The 27,931-nt window shown below is 37.0% G+C and overlaps 1 protein-coding gene across 1 annotated transcript; it reads right to left on the bottom strand.

Moving 5' to 3' along the window:
- Positions 1–237: 237 nt before the first annotated feature.
- On the bottom strand, positions 238–27,774 carry LOC139151607 (H(+)/Cl(-) exchange transporter 7-like). Its single transcript, XM_070724520.1, has 22 exons — positions 27,638–27,774; positions 27,330–27,458; positions 25,773–25,832; positions 25,120–25,185; positions 20,211–20,343; positions 19,465–19,574; positions 18,108–18,251; positions 17,462–17,545; positions 16,632–16,790; positions 14,248–14,358; positions 13,770–13,885; positions 13,103–13,241; positions 10,911–11,004; positions 6,924–7,090; positions 6,572–6,623; positions 5,939–6,066; positions 4,891–4,976; positions 4,110–4,233; positions 2,831–2,902; positions 2,179–2,355; positions 1,747–1,827; positions 238–974 (listed from the first exon to the last, which is right to left on the bottom strand). Exons 1-22 carry the CDS (start codon positions 27,734–27,736, stop codon positions 873–875), a joined length of 2,433 nt encoding a protein of 810 aa, XP_070580621.1. The 5' UTR covers positions 27,737–27,774; the 3' UTR covers positions 238–872.
- Between the last annotated feature and the right edge of the window lie 157 nt (positions 27,775–27,931).

The following is a 27,931-nucleotide window of genomic DNA, read 5'->3' as shown; positions in this document are numbered from 1 at the left end:
GAGGTGAAAACTAAAAAGTCCTCTAACACGGCCAAATTTGATCGCATTGTGAAACAAATCGACGTGCATCTGTATGGGGTAGGGTACTATCCTTGTGCAAAGTTTGAAAGAAATTGACCGGGGCATGTCTGAGATATCTGCGTGAACGGACGGACGCACACACGGACACACGCACGCACACACGCACGCACGGACATGACCAAACCTATAAGTCCCCCCGGACCGTGTCCGTGGGGACTCTAATATAAAAATTTGCATGGTGACCCCTGATTTTTGTTCCTGATTTTGAAGGAGTATAGTTCAAAGATTCCTTGAGGAAAGTTTTAATGAAAGTCTTTCACTTTCGAGGCACATACTACCTTGAGAGAAATCATAGATTTATATTTCTACCCTTGATTGAATCAAAACCATGCTTCAGTGGCAATAACACAAGCTGTAATGCAAGCCAAAACAAGCCTTTATCTGTATCTATGGTAATATAACTTCAAAGGAAATGAAGCCTTCAAAATTTTATGAGAAAAGGTGTATCACACAGAACAAATTTTCTCATAATTTTAAGTTGAACTTTTTACAGCTACATGCAAGTTTCACCACAGCTTAAGTCATACTTTTATCCTGAGCTGTATCAAAACAAAATATACTACAGTGAGCTATAATGATTTAGTGTCCTAGTTCTTCACATGGTATGTGATATGTTGAGTTCTTCACATGGTATGTGAAATGTAGAGTTCTTCACATGGTATGTGAAATGTGGAGTTCTTCACATGGTACGTGAAATGTTGAGTTTTTCACATGGTATGTGAAATGTTGAGTTTTTCACATGGTATGTGAAATGTTGAGTTTTTCACATGGTATGTGAAATGTCAAGTTTTTCACATGGTATGTGAAATGTTGAGTTCTTCAAGTTTGAGTCTGCCATGATGATGGAATGACCTGTATCTTGCAAGGTCCTTACGTGTTACCATGCCAACAACCTGAAACACAGATTTTCAGAGGAAAGAAAGAATACTTTAAAATGTATCATGTCAGATATGAGCTCTACAATAGAGCTCTATACAAACACATGGCACATAACTCTAAAAAAATGCTAGAGAGTCCATTGAAATTAAAACTTTGTTCTCCACACAGATTGCCTTGGGATACCCATAGACTGTACACTATAATCTGTACATGATAATCTTTTGACATTTATTAATATTCAGTTTATTGTTTTTGACTGATATAAAATGCCTGGAATGAGGAAAGGTTTGTTACGTAATTTCGTTCTCTATCTCACACAAGAGGTGATAGTTCACTTTAGCAAAGTTGAAGTTTGAAAATATGCCCCTTTGTTAGTGAACTTGCAGTATTATATCCTATGAGTCAGATCTGTTCAATGACTATAGACTCAGAACATGGCTGTCTTTTTTCAACCCTTTTGCCACAATGGTTTGGCCCAACCAACTGTGATCAAATGGTGATTGTTGACCTGTATACTGGCAATCGCAGGGGTGAACAGGTTAAAATATCAAAGTCACACTTGTTATTGTTTGTTGTTTTGAACTGGACTTTATGATCATTTTACAGATGTCAAAGTCAGAAAATAAAAAGATCTTCAAAATTGGAAGAAAAGGGATTACTTTATGATCAACAATCTGATATTGTTTTGGAAATAGCAAAAGTTAACAATTATTATAAATCAAGACTGAATATTTATGATGGTCTTATTTACTGATATTTAGAACATAAAAATAGTGACAATTTTACCTGATTATGGTCATCAACAACAACAAGATGCCGCAAACCGAGACCACGGAACAGATGAAAGATTCTTGGAAGTGAGGAATTCTGGAATAGGATAAAACATTGACATTTTCAATAATCCTTTACTTTTAACACTGATGTAATTGCTGTCATGGCAAAAAGTTCTGTTTGTTTGTGAAGATAGCTAAACTTATGTACTTTTTCATCTTTTTAAGCATTTCTAGCATGAAATTCCTGTATAAACTAAAATTTTACTTTGGCTTTAGTTTTTATGTGTTTTACATGAAGAAATCTGACATACTGAAGATATTGTCAACGGCGTTTGACTTTTTTGACTCACTTAGGGGGTAAAATCATATTTAATGTACTGAGAATTATGCAACCAAATGGTCAAAGGGCAAAAGAGATCAAAGAAGTAACCAAGGCAACCTGTACCTGTGATACTGTGTATGGAGTTGGGTTCATAAAAGGTCTCAAATCAATATGATATTGTTTGTGTGCAGATTTGACTTCAATGTCATTGATGCTGGGGTATCTGGGATACTCATCGTGGAAGTCTTTCAGTTTGATGCGATGGCGTAAATTGGTCAATCCAACAGTCTCCTTGAACACCTGTTTTGCAAAATAAAAGATGTATGATTTATTGTTATACTTCACAAAATGTAAATGTATAAACTACACAGGTATGAAAGTAGTCTGAAATTGGCAAAGTGAACTCAGTGTGAGGCAAATTTAAGGATGATTTTCAAGACTACAAGTAATTTAAAAGATGCCAACAGAATATTTCTTGTAACTCACAACGTCAAGCATTTTTTGTAGTGCATCCACTGTCTTAACAGAAATAGGGACGTTAAATAAAGTGCTTTCTACATCACTCAGCTGTATAGTGAATCAGACTCCTTCAAATAAAACCTGATTTTCTACAATATCCTTATGGACTCTTGTGATCTTTTCACTGTATTATTTATTTATTCATTTGTTTATTTATTCAATATGTTTCCATTGTGTTCGGCACATTTAACTGGTTGCACATTGAATTCAACTGAACAAGATAAACTTGAAATGATTTAAGCTGATGACTGCTTACCTCTCTTTTCAATAGAACAATGAGTTGAGATCTGAGAATAAGACCTCGGTAAGTCCCATAGCTCCTGTCAGTCTGATAACAAAACCAGAAATAACAATTCAGACAGAACCCTATGGAAAAAGAGTGCAATCAAGCTGTATGCCAGTATACTTGCACAGGGGCTTGCAGCATATTCTGTTTCCATTCCAAATGAGAGCCTAGCTTGTGTGGGGACAGAAGAATACATCGCAAGCCTGAGTTCACATACCCAGAGTATAGAGCACTTGCAGTGTTATGTTTACGTATGTTACAACAGAAAAACACATGAAAAGTGATGCCGGTTTCATTATCTGAAGTTTGGTGGAATGATAGTTATAGAATTCCTATTTTTGTAATGAGGTTTGATCAACAATGATGTCATTGAATGTTCATTGGCTAATTGAGCCACATCCCCTGATTCTGATTGGTCATTTTTATTCACTTGTTTGCGGATGACAGGCCTGTGTATTTGTGGAAACTTCTCACTCAAGCCTTTTATGGACATCACAGGTAGGAAAGAGCTGTGCAAAGTAACCTATGTTTTCATTAAAGACTCATCATATTGTAAGCTTTGTCGTAGCTATGGGGCCATGAAATCTTCCCAGCCAAAAAGTTATTTTTCATGCTCAGTAGTATAGCTCACAGAAGACCATTTTTGGTTTGTTTACAAAATAATAGTTGTTTACGAACAAAAATAGTCCCAGTTACCTGTGCTCATTAACATAAGGTAAAGGTATAATGTTTACGATATTTGCACTGCAGAGCAAATACCGGCAGTGGTAGTGAGCATGCACTCTGATTCAAGTAAACTGTGGTACGTATGTACTAATTGTATGTTTTCACTTCGTAAGCATTCATTGATGAATTTTGAATCTGTGTACATATCAACTCTTTTATTTTAAACGCAAGTATGACTCAACTCATTGTTGAAAATGGTGTCAACAACTGCTGGGAGACTAAATGGGTGCTAAATAGGACATATAACAACGAAACAGAAACCTCTTATCTTTTTGAATACATTTTGTGACGTATTTTAGGAAGAAAAAGTTTGGAAAAGCACATTAAAGTTAAAATTAGTAAATCTGTACAGTGATAAGACCAGAGCAAAATAACTTTCTCTATGTCTCTCTTGAATAAAGGAGGGGATCAAATCAGTGATTTATTACATAACTGGAAATATAATAGCAATGAAGATCTTGCTGCAATGTCATTGAATAGGCAACTTAGTCTTCAGCAACTCTTTTTGAAAGGACAGCCTTACCGTCTCATTTGGATCAACCACTGGGAATCCGTTATGATTACTTTCAGGACGGGACAGAACATCCACTATCTTGCCAACATTCTCAATTGTGTTCAGTGTTACTACGGGTGAGCTCATCACATCACTGTTGAGAAAAGTATAAATAAAAAACACAGCTGAATAACATCATTACCATGATCGGTAAAACATGTATATTTTCAGGTGTATATATAATTCAACTGTTGCAATAAACTAGTCAAAGTGTGTTTTCCAATCATCTACAGAAATACAAATAAAAAATTTTGATGGCTTGTCCTGCAAAAAGATATCCAAAGAGTGGTACATGCATAAAAACCACAGAACATAATACCATGAACCTTTGAAACAGATTGACTTCTTAAAATTGTATAAGTGCATGATGTCAACAATTTTCACACTGAACAACATTTCATTTTTGGAAGATTTGAGTTGTGAATTTTGGCAGTAAAGTCCTCGACAAACTGAACTGAAACACTCTCAATAATTTTCACAGTGAGGGAATATTTCATTATTTTGCCAGGGGTAAGTAAATGTTAGGACTCTGCCAATACCAATACTGTCAATGCACAGAAGAACATGCTCCATATCTGTGTTCAGCCTTTTCTTTCCCCTGTATTCATTTTACCTATCCTCTCCTATGGACCACCATAACCCTAAACAAAGGGATTGAACTGGTGCTGGCATTAGGTTTATTAACAGAGAGATCCATGCTTCAGTGCCATAGATCACGGACACACAGTGAAGGTAATATCATGTTACTTACTGAGCTGATATGCCATGGCCCATGGATGGGGGATCCCATCCCAGCAACGGAACACTTTGTAAATGAATATGGATGTCATATAAACCCTGCAACAACACAAATGTCGAAGGTACATGTAAGCCAATACTTAATGCAGTTACATATTTTATATACATTGGTCAATTTTGGACATGGTCAACATCTGAAGGCATTCTGGTAATAACTGGATGTAGAAGCGACAAGTTGTGTCTAACCAAAGTGCATACTAGTAACTATAGTCACAGCTTCCTGCCCATAACAATAAACCGATACTATGATGAGTAATTCCTTTCAGTTCAATCAATGTTTTTCCATTGGTGAGGAAACTGTAATGTTATATAATTTTGACTTCTACTATTCTACCCAGCTCAGCCTGTTGCCGTGACTCATAATAAGTTTAGCTACCTGGAGTGAATGCATGGATAATAGTGATCCTGTTTATAATCATACATCTAAGAATCTTATAATTTCACCATTGAATCCCCTGTAAATTGGCATTTCAGGTAGAATGCACAGCAGGACAGATATTCAGTCTAAGTATCAAATGTTTACAATACTCTATTGGCCTATTCTATTGAAGCTCTTGAAGTAAGTAAGGTTTTCAAAGTTTTATTTTTTTTTAATATTGAAAACTTGATTTATCCCTATAGAGATCACATGGTCATTTTGAATTTCATGAATCAATAGCAGAATTATTAAGGTAATTTGTTTCTCTAGTACCAAATTTTGCACATTTACCCTTGATTTGATTTTTGATTTCAAAAGGGGATGGTTTCAAGTTTCCTTTGGGAAAGTTTGATCAAGTTTTAAGTCTCTAAATTTTGAGGCCCAGACTACCTCAACTTGTCTATGGTCTTAACTTACACATCCCTTCATTATGCTGAAACATTTAACTCTATCCAACGTCTTGCAATCACACAAATGCCCTGACTAGCCTAATCATTGAGGGGTTTCTTCCAGTTTTGTTATCATCACAGATGGAAACTTCCATCAGTATTTGTGAGTAGTGCACACAATATTAAAGACTGACCATGTTGAAGTAATCTCCAACCCACTTGGCTAACATCAGCACTAGCATTAATGGCAGACCATACGTCACATCACCCGTGGCTTCGATTAGAATCACAGTCAGGCTGATTGTCATACGAACTATGCCACCTATACAAATTACAACACAAGACATATTACTTAAATAACTTCAATATATAAAGAGAAAGAGTGGAAATTTACACACCAAAACTGTGCAATTGGAAACCTTTTTTCCACTGTTATACTTAAAACTATCAATATCCCGCGATTATGACAATAAATCTGTGAATTATTTATTTGATAAGATACTTGTCATCCAATATTTACCAGTGGTCTCATTATCGGTTCAAATTTTTGAATAATCAAAATAACACTGAATATGGTTGACATTCTGAATTGCCCTTTTGAGTTTAATATTTTAAACTTTGCGGATATCCTACATGCTGGTACAGTGTTAACAAATATCAACTTTGGCCAAAAGTGCACAGAAAAGTATTCTCTATGCTGTATAATTACCTAATAAATATTTTTATAATAACATTATTTCCCTGCAGGAATGATACTATCGATGAAATTTTGCCTAACCTCACATTTGCCTAACTTCTCATTTGCCTAACTTTACTAGGTAACTTACCTAGCTGGGCGGCAGCACCAATCAGGGCATATTTACCAGGGTCTGAAAAGGACTGATATAGAAAGACAATAAACACCTGAATTCTTGGTCTGTATTTCTTTTCATTTATTTTGAAAAGTATCTAAGGACCAGCTTATTACTACCATGAGCAAGCCCATATTTTTCTAATGAGAACATGACATTGAGAAATTTCAGTGTGAACACTATATACAGCACAGAAACCATGAATTTATCAGTTTCTTGGGTACAAGGTACTCATACATGTACATGTAAACCAAACTGTTGACAGTGACAGAAACAAGTAGCAGATTTGCAATTACACTGATGTGAATTTTCTTCTTTGTTGACTTACCCCTGGGACATAACTGTGGACAAACATTCCGACAAGTCTGCCCCATGCCGCACCAGTCAGCAGACTAGGAATAAACAAACCACTGGGAACACTCAGGCCGTACGTCCAGCACGCCAGGAAAAAATAAACCAAAAAGAAAAGGCCAACCGTCATAGGTTTGTATGCACCTGTAAAACCAATACAATACGGAAATATTCATGAGTTTAATAGAATAACCTAGGAAGTGTGGGGATTTTAATGTTTTGTTGATGGATAGAAACAAATTTTCACTTCATGTGCCATTTAATTGCATAGTTTTGTGGAATGTTTATACTCATATGGGGAAGCATTTTTTAACCACATGCTTACATCAAACCATCAACATTATTTGACTGCACGTCGGAAAAATAAATCTTTCCCCAGCATTCTCTGCAACACTTTTCAAAGATGAATGGCAATACACTTCATGCATTGTTTTTCAACCTCCGAAAGGGAGATAATCACTTTTTCACTTTTTATTTGTATCAGTTGCCGTATATTGTGAGTGATGAGAAGACATGAGGATGGTAAGGAACTTGTGAGGGCAGTTTTACATAAAGCATGTTCAGGGTTCGCGGTAGAGGTCGCCACAGTCGCAAAATGCGACTAAAACTTGTTTGTGGCGAACAAAAACCCATCGGCAATCGCCACGATCTCAAAAGCGTGGCGACAGCTGATGATAAAACTAAACAGTCCAAATCTTAATGCTTTTCCACTGATATGCTAAAGACAACATAAAAACTCTTTATTTAAAGCACTTACTTGAAATTGTAAAGGAAGACAAAATACAGAAAACAGTTACAATTACATTCTCGCGATCTCGATCTCCATGAACTGGCATTCCGATCACGTTGATACTGAGATAGACAACCATAGCCAAAAGCAGCAAAACTCAGCGACGATTCCGAGCTTTATTGACACAGTATTTCATATCGGAGTATCAAATCAAACTGATTACACAATCCTGGATCAGCGACATTTTAGTGAAATTTCCACATTAATCATAACTTGTAAAAAGTAAACGTGAAACAAAGACGTCGTGTATGCTGTCGATCAACGCATAGTGTGAACCGTAAACTAACTGGCGTGGCATGTGCATTGACTGCACATAAAAGCAAGTCGACATTGCAATATCAAACGGTCTACATCTTGTGAAAACAACGACATAGCAGTGAAAGTTGTAATAGTTACCGGTAAAAACTCTTCACTGATGAAAGGATATAGCGTCAAACAAATGAAATTGCATATTTGGAGAAGGAAAGCCAACCTCGCATCGTGGCCTTGAGTGAGAATAACAATAGCGGATGTGCGGAGTGGGACTATTCTATTTAGGTAACGGGGGTACGGAGGGACACAGATTCATGAAGGTACTGGCAAAACGTGCCATTTTCCTAACGATTCAGTCGCTGGAACTTCAATGTCTCATTGTTGTAACACCTCTTAATAGTTTTTCTGATCGGAAAAGTAATTTTACTAACTGTATTATGATCTATTATACGCTCATCACCTTTCTGTATCAGGGTTTAACTAGGGTAGGCATGTAAAGTAAAGTGAAGTAAGCCTTTATTGAAATCCTATCCCAATTAGGGATCTTGATCATAAAGTGCAATACAGGTTTTGCAAAATCAACAACAAAAGAGTATATATAGATGAGGATGTAACATGTTCATCAATATTTTACTCTTTTTCATTTTTATTTTGGTCTGAGTTCAAACAATTTTCCCAAATCACATAATGATGATTTGACTGTTCTTGAAAAATGTTTATAAGGTCTTGTGTGTCTCTGAATGTGTTTTTACAAATGTTTAGTTTACTTAAAGATCATGTCTACTGTCTGTGTAGCCTTTGCAGTGAAAAAAGAAATATATATATATATATATATATATATATATATATATATATATATATATATATATATATATATATAATATATATATATATATATATATATATATATATATATATATATATCAGAGTTCGCGTTTACGCAAAAAACGTGCGTATTTACGCATTGAAATTGACTTTCTACGCATTTTTTTCATTGTTATGCGTTTTCTATACGCAAAGGAAAACAGTAAAAATGTTTCCGAAAGCACTCCCCGCGACTGAGCTTAGGCGACAACCAGACGAGATGAGTGCCCGTTTGACATTAAATTTGTTGCAACATTTCTGTCAATCACTCATTTTGTGTGGAAAGTTTCGGATTCTCTGGGCGTGGTCTGAAAAATCGGCATCGTAGTTCAAAGGCACGTTATCATGTCAGCTGTGCCTATGAATTACGTTGCTAATTTTCAGGCGAGTGATAGTTTCTGAAACTTATAACACAAAGTGAGTGATTGACAGAAATGTTGCAACAAATTAAATGCCAACTGTGCACTCTCATCGCGTCTCACTGTCCCAAAATTTGATCAAAGCACACATGCAGCATGCCGTCGAAGCAAACAACTCTATTTTCTTTCAACTTTGCTCCACGAGTCCGTGAAAAAATGATTCAGAGGGTCAATCGAAAGACACTACCGGGCAACCCAACATGGAGAACACGGAGAAGCGCAGTGAAATTGAACCCATGTCGGAATCCACGACATATTGTCCTGTTATCGCCGATACAACAACAGGGAATCAGCGCCATAGTGAAACCGTGAGCCGTGATAAAGATGCTCCGTTACCAAAAAATCCCGTCCACAGCCACACGCAGGCTTCGGAGCAGTGGAATACTGAATATCCACGGTTATGTTTTGATGTAATCAACAACAAAACACTGCTTTACTACCAATTATGTGAAAAATGGAAAGCGGAATGTATTTACCCGTGGTTCGGCCGATGTACAGGAATCCGCTGTCAAAAGGCATATCAAACCTGGATAAGCTGCAATAACTGTAAACTTTTGGTTGCCCGATATGTTTTGACGGTTGTATGTATACCTTCGCTGTTATGTTTCAGCATGTTTGAAACACAGCCGCTGTTCAAGTAGTTCGTTCAACTGTTTCTATTGAAATAATCTTACATCGTTCAATCAGAATATGTATTGTAGGTTTATTGAACGGCACATTTTGTATTTTGCAGTCAGTTTTTTCATCGATCGAGTGCGGAAGTGAAATTACGCACTCAAATACAGCCATTACGCAATTTTAGCAGACTAATGCGTATGCCGTACGCGAGGAGAAAAAGTTACCGCGAACACTGATTATATATATATATGTGTGTGTGTGTGTGTGTGTGTGTGTATGCATTTATGAATGTATCACATCAAAACTTGAAGACTGAAGCATGTTTCTACCAGCATTAGTATGTGTGGCTAATGAAAGTTGCGTGTGGCTAATAAAATTAGGACCAATTAGCCACACTGAGTAAGTGTGGCTACTAATTTGAAAATCCTACCGCTAACCCTGATGTTTGCTTCCAGTTGGTTCATACATGTCTTTGTGTTAAACAGGTGCTTTCCCTATAAAAGCCGGATTATCGTAAATCTATGCAAATGTAAAAAAGCCACGCTACTGATCGGACATGCCGTGTTTGATCCCAGAATCCCATAATTTGCCATGTTTCAGGCGTTCATTGTCATTGAATCTTGCTATAATGTCTGTGAATATATAGCGACTTCACAGACTTTAGTCGAAAACAAACTGAAAAAATGCTCCGTTTTTGTCAGAGAATGTACATTTCAAAACATGTTTCCCTGTACCACCATTTGACCCTCTTTGCATATGTCATGAAAGTGCCAATCATGATTAGTCAAATTTATCACACGGTCAAAGCAATGCTATGAGATTTGAAAACTCCCACCCAGTGTATGCAATGGCTGCATCATCATTAATCCCCCTATTGTGTGCCCAAGGTCCTATAACTTTCCGTTTAATAAATCAGTGGGTATTTGTGGAGGAGGTGCAAATCCGTGTAAACAAAAGTAGAGAAAGTATGCAGGTATCATTGTAGGTGATCAATATAATGTAAATGTTTTGTGTTACTTGCCCATTGGATCATGGAATAAACTTTTCAAAGCAGCTTCTGGAGTGTTGAAAGTTAAAGTAGCTGTGGCACTGTACTCGCCATCTCCACAGAAAAACTGGAAAGGAAAATGTTACATTCATCAGTTTTCACAGTATAATGAAGGTTTATTTATAACTCAATAGAGGACCAATGGGCAAATAAAAAGAAGCTTACAGCATCTATCTGCCACATTTTACCAATTTTTATGAATTTTTCTGAAATTTGTTGATAATTTTGGATCGAATGGACACCATATTCCATTGGCTACAGTTTTTAATCCCCACGGACACCGTCCGGGGGGACTTATAGGTTTGGTCATGTCCGTGCGTGTGTGCGTCCGTGCGTGCATCCGTGCGTCCGTCCGTTCACGCAGATATCTCAGAGATGCCTGGAGCGATTTCATTCAAAGTTGGTACAAGGATTACTTCATATGTCATACAGATGCACGTCGATTTGTTTTGTGATACGATCCAATATGGCTGCCAGGCGGCCATTTTATTACGATTTTTTTCATGTACAGAGCCATAACTCAGACATGTTTCAACTGATTTTATTCAAAGTTGGTACAAGGACATTGACCAATGTCATAGATATGCACTTCAATTTTTTTTGTGATACGATCCAATATGGCCGCTGTGCAGCCATTTTGTTACGATTTTTTCATGTACAGAGCCATAACTCAGACATATCTCAATCGATTTTATTCAAAGTTGGTACAAGGACATTGACCTATGTTATACATATGCACGTCAATTTGTTTTGTGATACGATCCAATATGGCTGCCAGGCGGCCATTTTATTACGATTTTTTCATGTACAGAGCCATAACTCAGGCATGTTTCAACTGATTTTATTCAAAGTTGGTACAAGGACATTGACCAATGTCATAGATATGCACTTCAATTTTGTGGGTGATACGATCCAATATGGCCGCCATGCGGCCATTTTGTTACAATTTTTCATGTACAGAGCCATAACTCAGGCATATCTCAACCGATTTTATTCAAACTTGGTACAAGGACATTGACCTATGTCATACACATGCACATTGATTTGTTTTGTGATATGATCCAATATGGCCACCGTGTGGCCATTTTATTACGTTTTTTCATGTCCAAAACCATAACTCAGACATGTATCCAGCGAATTTATTCAAAGTTGGTACAAGGAGATTGACCAATGTCATACATATGCACGTCAATTTGTTTTGTGATACGATCCAATATGGCTGCTATGCGGCCATTTTGTTATGATTTTTTCATGTACAAAGCCATAACTCAGGCATATCTCAACCGATTTTAATCAAAGTTGGTACAAGGACATTGACCTATGTCATACATATGCACATTGATTTGTTTTGTGATACGATCCAATATGGCCACCATGTGGCCATTTTATTACGATTTTTTCATGTCCTGAACTACAACTCAGACATGTATCAAGCGAATTTATTCAAAGTAATTTTATCACAGACCTAATGAAGAGGACTCTATCCTCTCTGAGGACCTGTATTCAAAGTACCCATTAACAAGTGGGGACTGTGTCATCAACGATGACTTGTTGATCAAAATTTTGGCAAAACTCAGAGATCCATTGGCTACAGTTTTTGATCAAAATTTTGGCAAAACTCAGAGAAAGATTGACTAGGGTATATTTTATAAAGGTGAGAAAATTGATGTTGGTGCTCAAAGGGTTAAACTCCTATTTAATTAAGAATGGCCCACATGACACAGAAAAAACTTAAAACCATATCAAATATCAGGTAACAGAAAAAACTTAAAACCATATCAAATATCAGGTAACTGAAATCTTAAAAAACAGCTTCTGATGACAATAACTTCAATTTTTGTTTCAAACCTATTTCTTGTAGGTGTCACATATAGATCTGTCCTTGACAAGTTGCCCCATTCCAGTAGACTGGGGCAAGCTACCAGTCATGTGACACAAGTTGAAAACAGATACAGCCATACAAACACGCACCTGTATGACTCCAAACTTTGACAGATGTCAAAAATCATCTGATTTCCTAAAGAGGTTCAGGACTTGAATTGCTGCAGGTGTGACAGTCATTAAATATTTTAATGGCTTCAGACTCACCTGAAGAGGTTCAGGGCTGGGATTGTGACTGGTCATGTGACAGTTGTTAAAATATGTTTATGGCACTACTGACTCACCTGAAGAGGTTCAGGGCTGGAGTTGTGACTTATTGTGTGACAGTCATCCACAAAATAAATAAGGATGAAACATAGAGTTGTGGTCACTATGGCAACCAGCACAGCTTCAACTACACAGTACCATTTTATATACACATATCTGAAAGGGAAAAAAACAATAATTGCTCCATGAGAGATAGCAAAATTAAGTACAGAATTAAGTATTTGCTGAAATGAGATTCAGAGAATTTTGAATAAAGACAATAATATTATTTTTTTATTTTATTTGACTAGGAAGAATGAGATTGTGCCTAATTACAGTTCCAGCAAAATTTTAAAAAGTATTAATATATTTATACAAAACATACAACTAGGAAATAAATCATTCATAAACAAGTGACAATAACTAAGAAAAATATTTGTAAAATTAAGACAAATAAATTGTATTACGTAAGAATCTACGGAATTTACCATAGTTTCAATTAAAAATATCAAACCTCTGATTCATTCAAATTGCATTAAGACATTGAATCATAGATTGTTGTAGGAATGCATGTAGGAGTGCACACTAGTCTTTGCTAATAGATACATGTGCAACTTACACTTTGTTCACACTTTGTTCATCCTGTCATGAAATTGCTGATGACATCAAAGGGGAAACATTACTCATCAAAAAGGATGGACTTACCTCAATCTGAAAACACTGAGTTTCTGATTAATTCCATTAAATAGCGCACCTAGAAGACCTCCAATAATTCCCATCAGTAGAAAAATAGGAATTTCATATCCATAGTAAGCTTGACCCTGAAAGATAAAAAATAAACTCTTCGATTCCACCCTGCTACTTTCTCAATTAAAATACCACACATTCCCTTACTTCTTAATATGTTCATCCGTTGTCTTACAAAATGACCACATCACTACTGGAGAAGTACAAAACCATCTGACAGGCTTTGATCAAAAAGAGTTGTTATTATAATTATCTGGTGTGAACTTCTCTGTGTTTTTTTCATGACTGTAACAAAAGTCTTGAATATTACTGTAATGAATTCAAGTTCTTCAAAGAGAACACAGTCCAAAACTCTCTTTTCTAAAACAATTACTGGATGTAACATCAATATCATAACTCGTCACTGATTTCAAAATTAGTAACTGCCATGACTCACCTCAAACTTTCCAAAGGTCACGAGTCCAGGGTTTGATAATTTCCACGGTTCACCGTAGTAATAACTTAGAACAAAGTTCAATGTAAATGTAGACACCATGGAGGCAAAGAACTGTAACACAAGAACAGAGGTGTTTCTGGTCAGTATTTTGATGAGGTATGTTGATGTACTTATATCAGGAGCTATTTTTGTCATATGATAAACAACGCATGATGTGCATACATCATAATACCTGTACTGTATGTGCGGGAACTTCGTATTGAAAAGAATGTTGCCATATAATATACCACAATAGTGGCTTACAAGTGTGAATCATACACACGTAACAAAATGTATGTTATGTCCATATATTATGAGCTATATACATTCTAGACTTGGTTCAAGTCTATGATTTGTGAATGTTTGAGTGGAGTGAACGCCATGATTTGTGTTTTACTTTTATGTGAAACAGCACGTGAGTGGAGTGGACGCTAAGAGTAGGGTGAACACTATACAGGGAGTTTCACCTGGAATCACAGACTTGGCATTGCGTTGCTATAAATCATGCATGAGGTGATGTTTTTATCAACGTGTTTATTATGACATCACTGAATTTTACATATTCATGATATTGGGAGGAGTTACCTATTGACCCGAAGCGAGACGTGCATAAAACTCACATAAACTCACTCCTATGTCAGTGATTTTCCGCTGCCGGTTTGTGCGCAGATGAACACATTTTTTCCCACAATGTAATTCTCAACAACCTTTCTTTGGTAATCTTGCATGATTAGCGACGGTCAACCGATCAGTTGTAAAACGCGGTCGATGTACGAACTTGATGCCATTATTCGCCCATCGCTCAACATACTTGATGTCAAAGTGCAGCCGGCTTTGCACCACGGTTACGTGTGGTTCGATACACAGCGGCCGCCCTGTAGTATGCATACCACGCGGCGGCCGCTATGTATCGAACCTCTCCTAACTGTGCTTTGCACAACATGGAGATGACAAAGTTTTCAATATATGCAGAGGTGTATTAGCATGCGTTCTCCTTATTTGCCAGAATAATGGCTGGAGCTGTCAATCATTTTGTATTTGCTTGACGTCACTATGTACACAGTCCGTCTTGCCACCGGTACTTTGTAAGAAGTCCAAGTCGGTGAATCCGGCAGAAACTAACTCACTACACTGCGCAGACTCAAAGGTAATACATTCAATGGCGGGGAAAACCAATGGGAAAACCTCGCATGGGCTGCCAAATTCCGAATATGTTTGTACGAAATAGGAGAGACACACGAGAAACTATTATAAAATGTTTTTTTTTTCATTCACCGACTTGAACCAAGTCTATATACATTCCACAGTACAATAAATTACCCACAATGCTGTTTGATTTGTACCAACGACATTAGTTTTCTTATAACTTTTTCAGTTCTGTATAAAAGCAATAATGTGAAGTCTCACGATAATTGATTAATTATATTTATCAAAAGTACGTTGAAATATTGTAGTATAAATTTCAAAGAAACCGTCAATTTACCATAAAAGTCACATTCTGCAGGTACTACAAATGTCACAGTTTTGGGAAGCAAGTTATGACCAACTGAAGGGGTCATTCTCTGAAAAGAGCTAGCATGTAAATTTCTTTTGTCTTTTCAATTTTGAAAAAATCAATATCCTTTTGATTCATAAAACAGGTGCAACTAGCCTCCCTACTTTCCATCACTTTATTCTGTATGGCTGAGGACATAACCAGTGGAAAATTTACAAAAATGCTATCTCCTCTCTCAATCACACACAATTTTCTTAATCCTTTAAAATGGGAATTGAGAAGAAAGGTGTCCTTAAAAGTACGTCTTCAGAATTTTTACAACTACCGGTAGTCCAGGAATTTGTCTACACATGGGAGACATTGTAGACTTCACAGGGGAATCTACGTTGGTACAAATCATGATGCACTATGGGAAATCTCTAGTACTGTGCATTCCATCACAAATCAGTTACTTGCACATATGTACTGGTGCAGTATGAAGCCAACTTTGTTTCAATTTCAATGCAGTTCCCTCACAAAACTGAATCAGGATGATGATCAAAGCAGTTGTAAAATATCAAGGAAGATTAATGTATTTCAACAAACAAAAAGAAGACGAACTCTGGAATATCAATAATGTGACTGCTTCTGTCACAAGGTTAATCCTTAAAGAGTACAAACAAAAGTAAGTAGAGTGTGGGTAGTCCTCCATAGTGCATGATCCACAGTACATGATTACAAAACGTCAATAAGTGTGTAGCTAAAAATTTTCATATTTACATAATAATGAGAAATCATACTAACCCACTATAGTCTTTGTAAATACTATTATAGCTAGCTTCTTGCATTAGATGGCAATGTTTGTACTCACAATTCTCCATGTTAAAGATTGGTTCCAGAAGCTAGCACCCTCTTCCAAACTGAACAACACACCACCAACCGTCGCTCCAAAAGCTGCTGAAACACCTGCAGCTGCTCCACCAGACACAAAATCTCGTTTTTCTGTGTCTTTGCGAAAATCTTGAAACATCTATGTGATTAGACAGGTTGATAAAAAGATCAGAATAGTAATTAAATAGTTACTTTTGTTGGTACCCTTAAGGAAAATAAAATTTCAATGACAATAATTGGACTGATCTTTTGGATACTGATACTTTCACATTTCAACGGCTTTTATTGAAATTCTTCTGTTACACTTAAGTTATAATCTTGTTCATGAATATTTTGGAACAAATATCTGACATATGTTAAAATAGATGAATATTCTCCTGAAAGTCAATGTGATTTGGCAGCAAATTGAGAGCCAAGTGCAGAATTAATTCAAAACTGTTATTGCATTTGTACAGAGTGTCGAAAGAGCATAAATTGTTTACAGTTCAAGTATCTACAGGCTTAGCTTTGGTTACACAATGGCACACCTAAAGATAGTATATAACAGTCTGTTTTTTCCTGCTTGGCTGTACAAAAAACCATCAAAGTCTCTTGTCATTGACTCTGTAGTGACAACACTAAAGATGGTGTAACATGGTTCCTGGTTCCTACTTGATGTAGACAAACCTCATGGAGGTATTAGCTTCACAGGGTCGTACATGCATTCACCTTTACATAATTGAGAGTTCAAAATACTTTCCCAACATTAACCTCATAATTTAGAGTTTCGGATACTTTACTAGTACATAGATAGTACATATCTGTGCTCACCCTGCAATCAGCTTTGAATGTCGTAGACTTTCCCTGTGATACACCAGCTGCAATGACAGCTCCAGAATGTATCATTGGTCCTTCCTGCAAACAAAACCACAACAAAGTGTCAATTTCACCTCATTTAAAATATGACAAAATGCCAACAACGCCGCCCCAGAGACAAACCTTTGCAGGGGTGAAGTATCTGAATGTAACATTCAGTGCTCTTCAAAGAGTTCACAGAAACCGTTCATTTTTTTCAAACTTTATGAATTAAATTTGAAATTTCATTTGTGTAGTACATGACTAGTATAAACCTTTCATTAAACAGTTATCACTGTGTAAACATACGGATACTCTCCCTCGGTCTCTATTACATTTCCATGAGTTTTTGTTTACCTGTTTTGCCTGTTTAAGCAAAACAATGTGAAATTGAAACCATGTAGTCCACATCATTCACGTACCAGTCTATTGCAGCTCTAGATCTAGGTAGATTTTGTTTTCCAGGGTAATCATCAGATATATAGATAACAAAATTATCAGCAGAACTTTCATCCCTATCTACTTTTTAAAAACATTTCTTCTTTCTCAAGTCATCTTGCTTACAACATGAAAGTGACAGGGCAATCTCATTTCTGCTGAGTCATCAAAACAACCCACTCACCTTGCCTATACACAAGCCACCCACCACTGATAAGGTAACTCCCAATACTTTGGTTATCAGAGTTTTGATTCTGACGACATAAGGCACTTTCACACCATTCAAGTAACATTTTATCTGAGGTATACCACTCCCAGCAGCAACTGGCTGTAATAGAAATTAAAAAAAGAAAAATTTAGGATGATTTCTGTTCATTGTAGTACTGCATAACAACAAGTTGAAACTCTTGTCTGTGAGAGTGTACTCTATGCAAATATACATACGTAGTGATAGACAACTTATCTTTTATAAAGCAACCTTTCCACATTCCATTCACAGATATCAGGACTATCAAACTTTTATAATATTCTTTTGGCCCACCACTTGTGGGGGACTCGTTTTGAAGCTTATGGAAAAAAAAAGTTTCCACTGCATTAGCTTTGTGAAAATAGGGAATTTTATTTTCCCCAATCGAGATAACACAGGGAAGGCAGCCATTTTGAATTTACAATATAGGTAACTATTAAGAAATTTGTTTCCTTTGTACTAAAATTTGCATGGCCACTCCCGATTTTTATTCTTGATCATGAAACAGAAAGGTTTAAGTTTGCTTAATGAAAGTTTGAACACAAGTTTAAGTCTTTCATTTTTGAGACGTGACATTCCTTAAGGTAGTATGCACCTCGAAAGTGAAATACTTAAACTTTTGCTCTAACTTTCCTCAAGGAATCTTTCAATCATTCTCTTTTAAAATCAAGAATAAAAATAGGGGGTCACCGTGCAAATTTTGGTACTAGAGAAACAAATTAACCAAGATTTCCCGATATTAGAAATTCAAAATGGCCGCCATCCCTGTGTTAACTCTATGGAGAAAAATAAAAATTTTCGAATTTCGAAAATCTAAGCCGGTGAAAAGTTTTCTTTCACCAAGAGCTTTAAAATGAACCCCCACATGTGGTATATCAGAAGAGAATTGTAAAAGTTTGAGAGTCCGAATGTCTGTCCCCGAGGTGCGTTCTACCTTAAAGGGCCAGTAATGCTAACTTTGGATGATTTTGTCACTATTTTTGTTTGTAATGTCAACTATAATTTCTTGTTCTACCCCAAAGGCCTGTTAATATACACAGTATTTAGTTTGTCAACTAAGTCTGTACTTGTGTAAAATACGTTGAATGGAATTCTTTTCTCTGGTATCTGATACAGATTATGCAAATTTTGTACCTGCGCGTAATGTGACAACACCTCCATCATCTCAGTTGAGGTTAGTGGGCTTGAAAATGGTACAAATCAAACGTTTGACTTTTTGGAAAAACTACACTTGATGAAGTCATCTTGAAAACTATGACAGTAAAGTATATGATGAATATGAAACTATACTTACAGCAATAAAGACAACCATTAATGCAGCTAGCATAACAAAGAGAGCATTGAAACCATTCCATATCATAAATGGTTGCTCCATACAGTCTTTGTCCCTGCAGTATTGTGTGACTAAAACAGATGTTAAGGACAATACACTTCAAATAACTTTTGAAGAATAAAATTTATGTATCAGCAAATTACAGTTCTCCTGTAAAAAGTGTATAGAATCATTTTAAATAGGTTTTTGACTAAATATGACAAACACTGTCATAAAAATACAAACAAGCATATTTCATCAGAGTTTGTAAAAATCTGCATAAGGTCAATACTGGGGAAATGTATACCAAATATTACAGCTGTTTGACCAGCAGTTAAGATGTTTGACCAAATGTGGGAGTTTTAACTCATTTGCATATTTATGACAACATTATTAAAGAAAACATAGCGTCTGGTTGCAAATCCATGACGCATCTACACACCAAATATCAAGCTATTTTAGTGGAGAGACATCCTCACATCAATCTAGAAATATCCATCTAAACATACTGTATCCATCTAGACATATCCATCCATCCATAGACTGAAGCTGGAAAACATTTACTAATAGCTTCTATAGACATACTACTAGTCTATAGTAGCTAAAAATACTTGCCCTGTCGAGAATGCAGAAGACATGGTGCTGCTCTTTCCACTAGTATTGATGTGCATACAGGTTTAACTTCATAGAAGTGAAAAACAGAACCTGATAGTATTTCCAAAGGATACAGCGTCTAATAGTTGAATATTTGAATGATGACAACTGGTCTATACATATATTGATGAAGCATGCAACCAAGGCTGTGAGAACACCTATTAATAGCATGACAATCCATCGCTTCAATTGCATGCACTGCACTACCTGTAAAGAAATAAGGAAACTATATTATTTGTCATGTTTTCCTGCATGGTTCCTGTATATTATACATTTTCAAAATTAACATTTGCTTTACCAGACTTACAATACAATTTGTTCGAACACAGGTAATAAAATTACAAAGGGTTGACAAGACTTCTGTGATGACAAATCACAATATATATATACATATATATATATATATATATATATATATATATATATATATATATATATATATATATATATATATATATATATATATATATATATATCTCTATCTGTCTGTCTGTCTGTCTGTCTGTCTGTGTGTGTGTGTTTTTTGTGTGACTGGAGAAGAGAAATCTGCTATAAAGGGATTTCATAAAGTCCGGACTGAATAAGGAAATAAGGAAGAGAGAGAGAAGCTGGAGTTGATAAGATTGATAAGATTGATGAGTTTCACAAATACTGGAGATTCCCCCCAAAATGCAAATAGAAACATGACAGGGTGTCAAGAATTCGTAAGCTGATAACATAATGACATAATAATTACAGCTAATAGATAGTTAGATGACACGAAAGAGGAAATGAAATATACTGTATTTTTGCTGTTTAGGACCGACTCAGGGTAGAATATGTGTTGTGGACATTTGGACTTTCAATGTTTTTCAAAACTGTTCGTGTCTACCACTTGAAGGGGTCACTTGAAAGGTCTTTGAGTAAGAAAACTTTTTACAGTTTTGTTTCAAAAAAAGTTTACGCTGGGAAGGTAGCTATTTTTGATTTTAAAATGTCGGTAAATATTTGGTAATTTGTTTTTCTGGTACCAAACTTTAAATGGTGACCTGTGATTTTTATTCTTCTTCAAGGTGCATTCCACCTTAAGGTAGTTCGCACCTCAAAAGTGAAAGACTTAAACTTTTGCTCACACTTTCCTTGAGGAATCTTTCCCTTTCAAAATCAAGAATAAAAATTAGGGGTCACCGTGCAAAGTTTGGTACTAGGGAAACAAACTTCTCAAGATTTACCGATATTTAGAATTCAAAATGGCCACCATCCCTGTGTTCACTCTATGGAGAAAAATAAATTTTCGAAGCCAGTAAAAAGTTTTCTCACACCACGAGCTGTAAGATGAACTCCCACAAGTTGTATGTCAGAAAAGAATTGTAAAAGTTTGAGAGTCCAAATTTGTGTCCCCGAGGCGCGTTCTACCTTAAATGCCATGTCTAAGAGCAACTATTTAATGAATTCTATAACTGGCAATTCAAGACTTTCATGCTCCCTACTTCCTCTTTGTCAATTTCATTTATGAGGAACTGCATACTTGCAATAACACCTCACCTCAAAACTTCAAATAACATCTCATCTCAAAACTATTTTCAAAGCCTTTCTGATATGTTTCTTTATAAATGACATAAGTATCTGAGCATTTTACACCTATTTGAAACCATTGAAACTGTAAAAGGGATTTCATTTTCTCTTGTGGTAGAGCACATCACGTTAAACTCTACAAGAAAATTGGAAACGGTGAAAAAGTCAGCCAGAATAATAACATTTGAAATACATAGTACAATGTCCAGTGTTTTTGCTAAGGCTGGGGAACATAGGTAAATGGCTGGGGAACATAGGTAACACGTTGACACCCCACCCCAATCCAGCTTGAGCAAAAAATCAATGACATCATTATTAATATTCATTTATTATGCATAGCACACTCCAACACATTGAAACGACAGCCAACTTATCCTTTTGATTCATGAAAATTAGGGATGGATTAAACTTTAATTTTTCCATCAAACTGTAGTCAGTCAATGTTCTTATTTATTTGTTTACTGTTCTTTCTTATCTGCAACACTGTCCTCGTCTGCATCCTGTTCATCATTGTAACACACAAGATTCATGAGCTCTCGATGCTTGCAGTTAGACTGTCAACCAGTTCCGATAAACTTTGCATTGTACTGTCGTGAATGTCCTCACGGTGTGCGGTTCCGAACACGTTACGTCTTGGTTTATTTCGCCATGCTGTAACAGAATCAGTGATATTCTCATCACCAGCACCATGATTAAGATCGATAGTCATGATTGCCTGAAGCAAATCTCCTTTCATTCTGTTTCGCAGTCGCGATTTTATTCGTTTTAAGCAGGAAGCTCCTCGCTCAGGCCACGCGTTAGACATAGGAATGAGAAGTGCTAGTTCGGCAAGTTTACACAAATTTGGATACTCATCCCCGAGCACATTTCTCTGTTGCACGACAACTTCGCAAACCTCTCCAGCAGTAGTCTTTGTAGACATGGGCGGTGATTCAAATTTGTACCGGAAATTGCACCATTCATCTTGAGTTTTCTCTTCGTCAAGTTCATAGTGTGTACATAACAGGGAGATCTCGTCTTTCCCGTACTGTTTGTCGTTCACACCTGGGAAACGACACGGATCAAACAGTTCAAATGCTTCGAGGAACGGCGTCAAAGCAAGGCGGGACTCTAGATTCTCACACAATTCTGTGAGCAGTGTGTCATAAAACTGGTCAAGTTTTGCATCATTCTTGTCGGTAAATTGTATTTCTCCATCGCTGAATCGGCCGCTTCCCTCAAACTCGGCGCGAAGTTCGAGCGTCGGTTCGCGAGTTTGCTTGAGTGTGGTCAATTTATCGATCGCCGCACGTGTGAGGGGTTTGACCTCGCTGAACACTAACACGTCCTTCTGCCAAGTCTCGCCAGTTTTCCGACGATCGGCAGTACAGTCTGCAAGATGTAAACGGTGCCGATAAACATATATTTCCGACAGAAAGTGTATAATCCCGCGGCGGTAGCATCTGGAACCCTAGCTTCTTCGGTGAAATAATGCAGCGTTTGAAGGAGAACTTCGTATCCGTGATAGATTGCGTCGTTGGCTCGTTCGTGCGAAGTCCATCGGGTGGCGGCGGGTCGAACGAATTTCTTTCGCCTGTCGGAGGAAAACGTTGCCTCATACTGATCAGATATTTGCTCTAACTTTCTGGTCTTTTCGGGTGAATATTCAAACAGCTTGTTTATTTGTTGCACCGTTCCTTCATAGCGTTTTAACCATTGCAACGATTTCACTGTGTCGCCGACTGAAAGCGCGAGTCTGTGATTAACGCACCAGATTCCCACGACGTGAGGATTTTCTTTCTTCATTTGAGCAACGAACCCCGACTTCTTACCAGTCATGTTTGCTGCACCGTCAGATCCAACAAACTGTAGTTGGGTCAGGTCAATGTTATCCCGCTGAAATCTTATTTTCACAAGATCGGCCAAATTTGCACCCGTAGCGCTTTCCTTCAGACGCTCGACGCGATAGAACTGAGTTTTGATATGACCTTCATGTAAATATCTCAAGTACATGATGACTTGCTGATATACTGTAATATCTGTCACTTCATCTATCAACAATGCAAAGTTACTCAATCCGATCTGCTCTATCAATTTTGAAACCAAAACATCACCTGTGATGGTTATCATTTCTCTGACCGATGAGAAACTGGTATGCCCGAACTGACGCATGTGTAAAGGATCGTCTCCAATACGTGACACAAGTTCTATGAGCGACGAATATTTACTGACTGCGATGTCTTCTTCGGCAATCCAACATGCGCACTTGAAGGCAGCAATGACGACTTCATGTTCAACACTTTTCCGTTTCTGAATTTCTTGCTCAAACTGTGAATACCGTTGCAGACACTCCCTTTCCTTCGCCAACAGATGCATTTCAGATTTGCCGTGGTTACTGACAACATTTCGGCGGTAGCGAATGCTACATTCTCGGCTCCAGACGTATGAACCCTGTTGAGATGTATCATGTTTGCGGCATAAGTAACAATACATGCCCCGCTTTTCATCATCATATCGTAGCCAGAAAAGATCGACCACTTCGTCATAACAAAGTGTTTTGTCCGTAAGCCAGCAATTCTGGAAACAATGCACTTGTTTGCGTTTCTTTTGAGCCGGTTCGTCAGCAAAGCCTTCTGTAGAGGTCCGAGTTGCATCGCTGCCATTCGAAGGACCAAATCTCACTGTGTCATGTTCACTTTCATCCAAAGACGACGTTGTAGGAGTTTTGTCTGGATATGAAGCGTCGGTGACTACATTCACATCGTTTGGCTGTATTAATAATTGGGAACTCGCTGCATGTCCGACCTCGCTGTTGTGCTCAGGCTGCTGCGTTGATATCGGTTTTGGCCGTGTACAATCGGCGGCATTTTGAACTTTTCTGAAGAAATGCTGAATTGAATTTTGTCCTAATCCGTCTTTCGGTGTAGTGTTTTCAAATAGTTGCGCGGCATGACGATGTATGCTGATTCGGTTCGGCTGCTCTCTAACTCTGTACTCAATATTTTCCCCGCTGTTTTCTCAAGCTCAGCCACATCAGCAAGACATGAAAGCCTGAAACCGTGGCAACAAAATTGCAACATTCGCGTGCAACAATGTTGTATGTAAAGTGAGAGGACGCGAGGGACAGTGTTGCGATAAGGAAACCACGTTGAGATTCATACTTTATTACGATGCGTACGTACGTGAATATGAATGAAAGTATCAACATCAGAAACATGATTTCGCTTCGCGTGTTCACTGGGGAACCCCGGTAATATCACTGGGGAACCCCGGTAACATTTACCGGGGTACCGGCCTTAACAAAAACATTGTACAAGTACATATTTACATATCCCATGTGAGGATAATTACCAAATAACAAGCAGTCAAGTGCAAAATTATTTGCTGTCAATATATGAATACCTTGTACTGGATAAAATCCAGTTGACAATGGGTTAGACCTGAACTTACCCTTGCACTTTTCAAACCTTCTTCTTGTATAAATAATGTGTTTTCTACATGGTCATAATCAAGACTCTGGGGATACAAAAATACATTTCAGTTAGGAAGACAATTGACAGCTTTTCTGAACTTGGTGCAAAGTAGGAGACAAATTTAAATAGTGCAAAATTATTTAATTTGCACATTATCCAATTTTCTGCCATGTATGTATGTGTATGTGTGTATGCACATGCATGTATGTATATGGGTGGGTACAGGTAGGTTGTATGTATCTATCTGTCTATCTATCTATAGGTAGGCAGGTACAAATGTACATTCAAATGTACATGTATGTATATATGCTGTTCACAGTATGCTACACTATAATATGCTTGAACACATACAGCGTGCATGCTTTGAGGTAAAGTGTTAATGGACCTTCTGCTTTGATACGTTGACATTTCCTGATTATGTTCACTCAGGAAATTGTGTTTATCTCTGATTACTTGTAATTTGTTCCAAGACTGCAACCATGTGTACAGACATCACAATGTGAAAATATATGCCTAATAGACAAATGAAAATATTGGGTTTGTGTTTCTGGATAGACCTGAAATCAGTACATATCAGACTTATGTTTCAAATGACAAAGTGAGAAACATTTCCCTGGCTGTATATCTTACCTCATAATTTGCTGACAAGACTTTCATGGACCCTACTTCCTCTCTGTCGAATCCTGTTACCTGCAATTCACATATTGAAAATATTGGATTCAAATAGCAAATAAAAAAGGGGAGGTTCTGTTGTTCTGTTATAACATGAAAAAAATTAAAATCATGTTGGATTAGTAAAGTTGTGTCAGTAAGTGATCAACTTCTGAGCTGTACACAGCTTATATAAGAAGTATTTTAGAATATGCATCTGTAGTGTAGTCTCCTTAGTAAAAACAGCAACAGGACAAAATAGAGCGAGTGCAAATGAAATTCATAAAGTTCCTTTGTTTTGAAACAAAGTATCCTTACTGCCAAAATAATTATGAAGAATTGTGTCAGCATTTTAACCTTTGCCTCTTTATTATCGGAGACGATTTTTAGATAAGGCCAAAGTAATTAAATTCTTTGTTTTGCGTCCCCAGCCGCGTAGGTTTTAAGGTTTTCATGAAAAACACACACAATGTATTATAATAGGAAATTTTAGGACGTGACCGCTTAGCTTTTCGAAACTAAAATTTTGTTACAATTTTTTATTTGCTGCAATGAAATTACATTGTGTTAATTTTTTAGTGTGTGTTTTTCAGCTGCTTAGGCGCGTACCTTTTCCCATTTTGAGTGGACGCAAAACAAAGAATTTAATTACTTTGGCGTAATATATTTTTACACAAATGTGTCAATATAATAGGTATGATTGTCCCAAAATCATTTTTTGTATCAATTTTAATGTTCCTCAGAGAACTACAAGAACTTGCACTGTTTTCAGACTCATAGTTAGTAAACTCAATGTTTTTAAGTACTGAGCTCTTCAAAGATCTATGGTGATTTCAAATAAATTGTGCATTTCAAACCATGCAATTGATATCACTTCATCCTATCAAAGTTTCAGATGCCTAGAATGTCATGCTTAAATTTGTAGATATTTTTCCTGGTTTCATATAATTAGTCGCCTGTGTGTTGCATATTGTTTTATTGAACTTTATGTATTTATATTTCTCATTTATATTTTATGGAGCCTGTCAATGGGACTTAATCTCCCTTGAAATAAAATAATAAAGTTATTAACTTCCTTGTACATATCAACACTATTATCATCTTGCTGTATTCTCATTCTTCCTGATCATGTTGTCATGCCGAAAAATGTCATGAAAACTTTGACAACAAAGATAATATGTTAATCAATCAATCAATCAATCTTTATTATAAAAAACTCACACAAGCAGAGAGTGTGGTATGGTACATTCCAAAATTGGACAAAGTACATAACTGAACACTTTCAAGAGGACAACAAAGTATCCAAGTTGTACAATAAGCGAACTGTAATGTAAAGTGACCTACGTGTGCGTTCTGATAGTAAATTTGCTTTTAGCTTACGATCACCTGATGGATCTGCCCGAATATCAAGGTACGGGCTGTTTTGACGCCCACAACTTTCGAATATTCACGTGACTGACATGACACTGACAGCTAGCTGGCCTTTCATTTACATCATGAGCTCACAGTCAGTTGGTTGCAGACTCGGATACTTACCTTACTCCCCTCCCATGACATGGCACGTTCGAAACTGGAACCGGTCCCGACGGCACGTCTGTTTGACAGTCCATCATCGGTGTTTGAAAATTCAGAATCCGTGCGGGGGTAATTCAACGAATAGGAGTGCTGTAAAATACGAAACAACATTTGCAAAAGAGTGTTATGTTACAATGGTCATAGCTGCATGAACTATCTGTACAACGCCACGGTGCTACTTTGATAACTGCGGATGGGAGTATATGCTCTTTCGTCAGTTGAATTTTGAACCCCTTTTGCCTGAAAAAATTGCTTGGAAATAAACTTACATGGAAATCAGCATACTGGTTTCTGTTGTACCTGCGGTCACTGTTCAGTGGCGTTCTTTCGGATTGCGAGTACGCATAAGTGTCGTCTGTCCGCTCCATTTCTGACCTCCGAGTCACGTGGTATGCAACCCTTAAGTTGTTCAAAACTCTACGTTCCCTGGGTTGCAAACACACGACTTAAATACGCAGATATAGCGCAATTAATCGAATTACTTTTACATCTACATGCATATTATTTATTCAAACCGATTAAACAGTCACGTCTTTGTAATCGATATTTTACGGTAACTGTTT

The sequence above is a fragment of the Ptychodera flava genome, chromosome 15 (assembly GCF_041260155.1).
Source record: "Ptychodera flava strain L36383 chromosome 15, AS_Pfla_20210202, whole genome shotgun sequence".
NCBI lineage: Eukaryota > Metazoa > Hemichordata > Enteropneusta > Ptychoderidae > Ptychodera > Ptychodera flava.
Note: the sequence above shows the minus strand (reverse complement) of the source record. Positions and strands in the feature narration are given on the sequence as shown.

What these genes read in the sequence shown, in the direction of transcription:
- LOC139151607 (XM_070724520.1), bottom strand. Translation starts at nt 27,736, where the DNA reads ATGGAGCGGACAGACGACACTTATGCGTACTCGCAATCCGAAAGAACG. An exon ending in TAATGGTTGTCTTTATTGCT is followed by an intron (nt 18,252 to 19,464) that starts GTAAGTATAGTT and finishes TTTCTATTACAG; the next exon opens with CCAGTTGCTGCTGGGAGTGG. An exon ending in AATCTTTAACATGGAGAATT is followed by an intron (nt 14,359 to 16,631) that starts GTGAGTACAAAC and finishes CTTGTGTTACAG; the next exon opens with TTCTTTGCCTCCATGGTGTC.